General features: G+C 36.4%; 1 protein-coding gene across 2 annotated transcripts; it reads right to left on the bottom strand.

The window, feature by feature from the left end:
• Positions 1-1,242: 1,242 nt before the first annotated feature.
• On the bottom strand, positions 1,243-8,205 carry LOC114297561 (transcription factor bHLH121). 2 transcript variants are annotated; one of them, XM_028241992.2, is made up of 5 exons: positions 7,787-8,205; positions 5,946-6,061; positions 3,167-3,294; positions 2,573-3,070; positions 1,243-1,915 (listed from the first exon to the last, which is right to left on the bottom strand). In XM_028241992.2, exons 1-5 carry the CDS (start codon positions 7,909-7,911, stop codon positions 1,760-1,762), a joined length of 1,023 nt encoding a protein of 340 aa, XP_028097793.1. In that variant the 5' UTR covers positions 7,912-8,205; the 3' UTR covers positions 1,243-1,759. The 2 variants fall into 2 exon arrangements, with proteins under 2 accessions (XP_028097793.1, XP_028097794.1); XM_028241993.2 differs by having other exon boundaries at positions 2,573-3,067.
• Positions 8,206-8,527: the final 322 nt, after the last annotated feature.

The following is an 8,527-nucleotide window of genomic DNA, read 5'->3' as shown; positions in this document are numbered from 1 at the left end:
CCTGTGCAAACAAGCACTTTTCTAAAATGAATGTTGTTCGTAGTACCTCATTTTTTTCTTTAAACGCCCACCCTTCTGTATGTTTTTGTATTACAGTTTTACTCCATCATTTCAGCTTTTCCATCATTCTTAATCTCTCAAACCTTAACACTAATCTACCCCACTTACAAGCTCTAGCCACAACCCTCCTTCGCCCATCCCCAGCTTCGACAACCTTCCCCAACTCTCGCCTTTCCCGTCCCAGCCCATCCTTACAAACCCCCATCCATCGCTAGCCTCTCTCCGGCACCCCTCAGCCACTCCCCACCCTGACCCTCTATCTATGTCCAATTTCTTTATCTCTTCTTTTCTCTATGTCCAAGGTTGTGAGGAAATGAGTGGCGGCTGGGAGTTGTGGTTAGTATAGGTATCAAGGAAAAAGTTGCCAGAGGTGGAGGGATGAGGGGTTATTGAAGAAAGGGATCGGCAGGGGGGTCTAAAGAAAAAAGTGTACTGCTGAGATTATGGTACGTGTTCAAAGAACAAAAAAAAAATATGTAAAAATTAACTTAGGCTAGAATTAAAATCATTAATCATATGATTAGACTGTATTTGAATAATAAATTTAGACATAAATTTATAAATAGAAAGGAAACGGCAAAACAAAATATAAATGAAATATAAGAACTTTTTCTCTATTTCTTTTTTTTTTTTCCAAATTTATATTTAGATTTATAATCTAAACGCAACATTAAATTCAATTTAAAATGTACTGGGATTACATTAACCACCTCATTTTTTGTTTTTTAATGTTAGTGCATATGAATGCGGAACCAAATCAAAACAGACGAAGGTGGCATCTTCAACCGCCTTGGATTTTAGTTGCATCTGATGATGGAGAATGCAATGGCCGCCAATAATGTTTCAACAGATTATCAGATAACGTCGTTACATTGGGGCCACTCCCACCAAATATAGCATGTAATATGAAAGTAATCAAAAAAATTGATAACAAAAATTTATATATAAAAATAAAAAATAAAATAAATGTCAAGGTAATCCACACGGTGAGGCATCAAACCAGTAGCATTTTGTTTCCCACATTGGTTAGGCCGAAAAATTTATAACCTCTATAAATGAGTCCATATCCCTTTCTAATAACATGTTTTAAAGTCGTGAAAGTCAGCCAAAATTGTTACCCTTCTTCGGAATGAGAATGAGAATGTCACAAAACCTAAGCATCAATCACCAAACCACATCCTATTGTTGTTGAACATGCATTTTCAGCAAGATCAAAAATGCATGAATGCTTTAGTTATTCTCACATGTCTACTCAATATATCTACTAGTCAAAGAGATACCAACCTCACAACAAAAAAAGAGTAAAGCTCGGTCTTCTATGTGACACAGGGTCCTAGTTTCACCGTACCATCAACTAATGTCATTACATACAAAGATAAAACTAACCCTCCTAACCTTACTTCCTTGCAACTAATAATTTTGAATTTAGAGGACCACCTAACACAACTACAAGCATTTCTCCACCTGAAAAAGAAGATGATGAAGCATATACCCCAGCTGCTAACCTCACAGCCTAATCACTCGTTGCCTGACAAATAACTAATTTCATAGTCACATACAGCTCAAGTATTCTGTCACCGTAATATAGTGTTTCACCTCAGAGGTAGACCAAAATCACGGGAAATGCTACTTGAGATGCTAGCAACAGTAGATGACCAAAAAGATGCAGAAAATGGGGATTTTCTCATTTATCCTTTCTTTAGTCGTCATCAGCTTTCCCACCACCAACTACACTATTTGATGAGCTATCCTGTATGCTACGAGATGACGAACACCTACTCGAGGAGCTCCCATCTGTGAGGTTGTTTTCCTTCCTCAGTGATTTCTTAGATTTTCTTTGTCCACATTTAGAACCCTGCAAATCAGGGAATGAATTCTGAACACATCAAGCAAAGGATTTCACACGATGCACTTCCTTCTTTTTTTTTTCTTTTCTTACAAGTGAAAAAATTATTTTGAGTGCTAGCATAGCATCCAACGACAAGCGTGAGGTTAGGCATTTTTTTAAGGATAAATTACACTTTTCACCCTCGAACTTTCACCCAAATTTCACTTTAACACCTCATCTTCTAATTGCAACAATTAAGTTCTCAGACTTCAACTGATCCTCAGACTTCAAAATTTAGTTCCTCCCATCACACCACCATTTGAAATTTGAGTAAAAGTTGAAACAGGAAAGGCTAAAGTATAATTTGAGTGAAAGTGGGAGAAACTGTAACTTTCTATAGAAATTTTTTTCCTACCCATGAAATGTGCTCATGTTCAAATGTTAACAGTAAGTAACAAGAGGACCACATCGAAACACAAACTGAAGTCTAAGGACTTAGTTGTTGCAATTAGAAGGTGCAATTCTGGTGAAAGTTTGAGGGTAGAAGGTGTAATTTATCTTCTTTTTAAAAAAATATTAAACTGTCCTTGTTTAAACTTCCAACCATATCATAATATGATGATTATTTCTACAAAATTGTCCTACAAATTAATTAACCTACAAGGCCACAATTGAGTCACTGACCTCATCTGCTGTAGATCCAGGTGTCTTGAGCTCCAGGTCTGTTGTAACATCATTAGAGGCCTCACCTTTTTCGATCTTGCTTTCCCCTTGATGATCAGATGGCTTGGTTCTTGAATCTTGTTTGCTCGAAATATGTGACCTAGTGCCTGGCTGCATGGCTGGAGATACATACTGGGTGGTTTGTTGTTCAATCATGGTATTAGGAGTCACATATGGAACAAAAGTTGAACAGGGGTTAGGAATAACACCATGATTTTGATTCCCAAAGAAGGGGTACGGCTGCAATGATGGATGCATAGGAATTGACCCAGGAGCTATTGGCACTGGCATTGGAACTGGCATGGGATATGAAGGAGGGTGCATGACAACTGAATGGTCAATAGCTGCCCACGGAAACGTAGCCCTGAGTCTCTGCTGATACTGAGCATTGAGGTTCTCGATATCAGATTTAAGAGATGCCTTTTCTTCTCTGAGATCATTCTTTTCCTGAGTCAACTGCTTTAAAATAAAATAAAAACTAATAAATATTATATCAAATGGGCCCCACAGCATTTCAGAATTGTTATAAAAATAAATAAATAAATTAAAAATCACCTCACGAGATTCTTCGGTCAGTGTAGAATACTCAGCTTTCAGTCTGTTGACTTGATCAGTCAAATCCTTCGCCATTTGGATGGTATCAGTGAGAATGGATCCTTTGTCATTTTTGGGCCTATCAGGATCTGCATTTTTATGGTTATTCAATTTGACAACACTAAATGCAAATTTACAGAAAAATTATGTGAGGTGGGACTGAATATCACACAAAAGATGGGTCCAATAGAACTGGTCAAACATTCTAACTCAATAGTTTAGACATAATACCATATTTAATCTTTTTTCACAGATTCAGTCAAAACTTCAACTTGTATCTTTTGAATGAATACATTCATGACAATAACAGGGAGCAAATAAAATTCCTTCCAATGACTAAGAAAGATTTTTTCAATTAAAATAGATGCACACCTACATCCCACTAGATAATTCTACCTTACACATGGTTATATGATATATCACTCCAGCTAACAGCAGGTGGAAGTTACCAGAATTGAATAAACCATACACTTGTTGATTATGACTTACGGGAGCAGTACAATCAAGAATTTTTGTCATCCAAAATCAAGTGATTCCTAATCTTCCTAAACATCCAAGTAAAGGGGCTCATCTTAGAACTGGTGCTAAACCACTGAAGCAGGGGCAGAGCCAGGATTCATTCAGTGAGGGGGCCAGATTGCCAAAGAAAGTCATGCAGCAGATCTCACCAAGTTGCCGATGGATCGGCTCCAGTTTCATTTGATTAAATAATTATTAAATATTACTTAATAGAGGTCAATTGAACTAATAAAATTATAAGAGATTAGTCACTCATGTGACTACCAATAACCTTTTAACATGCACCACATTAAATTTTGATATAATATTAGGATGATCATATTTTTTTTTATCACAATTTGTTTATTACCTTAACCGCTCATGCTTGATACTAATGTAGAATCGATATATAGAATGGTAAACAAAATATGATAAGAAAATACGATTATCATAACATTATTGTATGAAACCATTATATGAGTCATTAAATTTTAAAAGTCAACTCTAATAAATTGTAGACTTCATAATTTTTTTAGGTGTGGTAGACACATATATAAATGGAAATTATACTATCCTTGTAACAGCATTTTTTAAGCTTTATGACTCTGTTTACAACTTCAAGGCTTTTTTTATAAGTAAATAAAATATAAATAAAAAAGGTGCGAATAGGGGCTGTGGGTGGAAGATGGTGAAATGGCAAGGAGGTAGCACTATCAGAAAATAGCAGGCATTGAGATGGCACAGGACCACCGAAGGTGGAGGGTTAAGAGCTAAAGCAATGCTAGGTGAGAGAGAGGATGGCAGTGGAGATGTCTTTTACTCCTGCTGGAGGGGGAGAAGGTGGTAGAAGATCCTCAACATATGCATGGAGCCCCTTTATATAGGTGAGTCAAACCGTGGGGGAGGGACAGATCAACCATCAACAGGTGGAATCTCCCTTAGTTTGACGCTTAGTTGCACGAAGCGGGAGCAGGAGCGGGGGCGGGAGCGGAAGCGGGAGCGGGGAAGTGTGAACTGATAGAAGTTTCTTAGGTTGGGAGCGCCTCAGGAAGCTATAATATATATATATATATATTTTTAATAGTTATTTCTAAAATATATTTATTATATAAAGGTGAGTTAAATAATTATTTTTAAATATATTTATTATTTTTATCTTAGATATTATTTTTATAGATAATATTTTTAATTTATTTATATATATTTTTAATTTTTAATTGATATATATTATAAATAAAAAAAAGTAAAATAATAAAATATGTTAAAAAATAGTAAAATAATAAAAATTAGTAAAATAATGATTTATTTTATAAATCTTATTAGATTTTTTTTATTATATTTGATTTAATTAGATTTATTATATTATTATATAACAAATTATATTATTTATTATATGTTAGAAACGGGAGGGGGAAGACGACGCAGATCGACAAGAAAGAGAGAGAGAGAGAGAGAGAAAAAGAAGAAGATGAAGAAGAAGCATGAGGTGAGCACGATCGCGATGGCCATGGCGATGACGATCGAAGGCGATCGCGAGCAGATCGCGAGGGCAAAGACGACTGGAGGTTCGACGAAGGTTTGTCTTCTCACTCTCTTCCTTCACACACTCTCTCCTCTGTCTCTCTCTCCTCGCCGTATCTGACACCAAGAAGCTAGGGTTTTTGTTCTTCTTCACCAACGACCTCATCTTGGCTAGGATCGCATTTCTCTCTCTACGGAAACGCGATTCCTACACGTTTCTTTCTAAGAAACGCGGAATCGTCACCTGTTAGGACGATTCCTGCAACTAAGGTTTGACGATCTAGAGCTTTTTCACCTAACTATTGTGCCCATGGCAGACCTCAGGGGTCATATGCAATTGGTAGGTATGATACATTCTTCGAGGAGTCACAAGTCTTACTCACTGCTACCACACTACTGCTCAGCAGCAATCATACAAGGTAGATACATGCAGTTTTCAAGTAGTATAGAAGATGAACTCAAAACTAGGAATTGTGTGATCAAGAAGCCTTGTCATTTGTTCAGATATGATTCAAATTCAAAGCAATCTACTTCCTTGCCTAGGTGTCCCAGAATAAAAAAAAGTATAATAATTTTCCATATTTAAGAGGATTGAAACTTTTATTTTACGTTCAACTTTCTTTACTAAAAATAAATTTTAAAAAAAAGTTCACACAATAGAAAACAAAAGTTTACTTGCAAGAACATATTGTAATTAAATATGGAGGACATGTCGTTCTACCTAGCACTTTTCCCAACTCCAAAAACTGCTCGTTTAGACGATCCCTCCTCAATTTCTCACGGTCAGCCTTCTGAACTTTTCTTGCAGCAACACTGTCCTTGAGTTCTGTTTCTGGCCTTTGGTTATCAACAGACAAACAAAGAAAGAGAAGAAGGGAGAGGGGGGGGGGGGGGGGGGGGGGGGGGGGGGGGAAGCAAAGCAACAGACATAAAAATAAAACAAATACTTCATCAGTGCATAAAGAAGTTGAAAGTTAATTAGAGTGCAATTCAACGAATCACAAGTGGCAGATTGGCAGGAGAACATTTTACGAAGAAGTAAAAAAAAATGTTACATATAAACAAATTCTTCCTTAATATTTTTACCACTAGCTATGTTACGTGGACTCGGTTACAAATGTTGGGTGCGGATATATATATCTAGAGGTTGGACTCATCAAATCATGAATTTAAGAGTACGCAGACTCCGCAAAAAATGTCCTATTTTAATATTTTAAATAAGGTATGTGAGATAAAATGGTACTATATGTAACTTACAATGTCAAACTGATATTTATAGCAATTATACAATAATATGTACATATAATAATAGTGTTATATATAATTATATAAGAAATGTCCGTTGAAAAATATCTGACACATATCTCATACCTTTGTCCAAGCGTCGGAGGTCCGACACGGGTATTTGATTTATTTTGAAGAGTCCATGTAAAATAGACCACTAGAAATTTATTACAGTGAACCCCATTATTTTTGTGTCTAGTGGTAAGAAAATTGAGTAAGAAATTTGTTTATGTATAGCATTACTCAATAAGTAATGCGCATGACATGTTTCACATTAGTGAAGTACATATCTTGGAAAGTGTATCCTGCCTTCCAGTTGCCCCTGCTGATCATACACACCTTAAGACACATGCAGTGACATGAATCTATATTTTTAATGAGCCATGAATGTATTTTTTACGTGGAACATTGAAGAAGAGTAAACTTTGAATGAAGCATTTGGGTAATGTTTAGTGCAGCTTATAGAGCTGCTTATAGCATTTTTTATTTTGAGAATCTGTATCAGTCTATTTGGTAGGGGTGACAATTGGTTCAATAGTTAAGACTTGGTCTAATAACCTTGAGATTATGGTTTCAAGTCTTGGGACCATCACTTTGTGCATTATACCAAAGGTTAGATGTGTCCTCAATCTTTTCCCTTCCAAACACACATTATTGTGTATTAATTGGGTGTTGTCTTTTTTTTATTTATTTTTATTTGTATCAGTCTATTTGGTGTAGCTTTTAATAACAGCTTATGAAGCAAAAATAGCATACTATCTACGATCTAGAGCCCACTGCTCTTCACCTAGAATTCAGCATACTATCTCAAATACAATCTATCTAGTACGCTTAAAATGTCGATAAACTACACGGGGGAAAGCACCAAACACTGCATTAAAGGAAAATTTTATGCATATTTCTACCATAAAACTGTACCATTGTTAAAATTATAATTTTCTAAGTCACATAGAAAAAGCAATAATGATGTATAAACCAGGCAAATCCCTGTGGTAGAACCCAGACTAATAAAACCTAAAAACAATCATGAAATGCAACAGTCCTTTTTACAAATTCCCCCTCTTTTTCCTTCAGGTTGGGAATGGCAATTGAGATCATCAATCCATAATTTAACTATCACACAACACAAGTATGCAAAAGTCTAATTCACACAATCCTTCAAATTCAACTTCTACATAGCACAATAGAATCAGAAACAACAAACGAAACGAATCGAAACGAAACGAAACGAAACGAAACGAAATTAAAGATTCGCAGTGCAATCAGAATGGGGCAAACCTCGAATCAGAATGGCATCGAATGGAAGGAGCGAGAGGAATTGGAGGAGATGCTAGAAACTCAGTGACGGAAGGGTTTGGGGGTTGAATGGATTGGCAAAAGGACTCGTGATTGAGTTGATCCATGGTTGAGGATTATTCAAGAGAAAATTTCTAGGGTTTGTGTTTTGTGTAGTATGTTGGTGAATTGGGGAGAGTCATCTGAGGGAAAGAGGTCTTTATCGTGTCGTGGTGAACAGGTTTCATCGCCCTCTATCACACGACACCACACCATTGGCGCTCATGCTTGTTTTTTCCTGGGAAAATTGATTCAGTGCTCTCTCTGTAACTCACATTAGATTATCACTACGCAATAATGTAGGTGGTGGGCTCTCAAAGTGTCCATACCCATTTGTGGTGGCAAATGCTGAAGACTGGCTTAGGTCATTGTTTAATGTTGTAATTATGTATACTAGCGGTTTGGCATACGCGCGATGAGTATGCAAACTCGTTTGGTATTATAACGTGAAATTCACATTAAATTTTTTAATAATGCACATATAAATCACATGTATAATGTGTAATGTAACCTTTGATATTAAGATATTGATAAATGAAATATATATATTGTACGGGGAGGAAATAATTCTCCTCGTATAATCCTGTTGACCAAGTCCACGCTCCTTCGTACGACGTCGCTTTGTCACCTGAAAACACAAACGTGAGCTAGCCGGCGGGTGTGTGCCGGAAACCTCTCCGATGC

This window comes from Camellia sinensis, chromosome 5, assembly GCF_055761805.1.
Source record: "Camellia sinensis isolate YWXY chromosome 5, ASM5576180v1, whole genome shotgun sequence".
Lineage (NCBI taxonomy): Eukaryota > Viridiplantae > Streptophyta > Magnoliopsida > Ericales > Theaceae > Camellia > Camellia sinensis.
This window is presented reverse-complemented; position numbering and strand designations above follow the sequence as displayed.

Excerpts from the sequence above, each read along its gene's own strand:
- LOC114297561 (XM_028241992.2), bottom strand. The coding sequence starts at position 7,911 with ATGGATCAACTCAATCACGAGTCCTTTTGCCAATCCATTCAACCCCCA. Across the intron at positions 3,071-3,166 it reads TGACCGAAGAATCTCGTGAG|CAGTTGACTCAGGAAAAGAA; the intron begins GTGATTTTTAAT and ends TTTATTTTAAAG. Across the intron at positions 1,916-2,572 it reads CTGGATCTACAGCAGATGAG|GGTTCTAAATGTGGACAAAG; the intron begins GTCAGTGACTCA and ends CCTGATTTGCAG.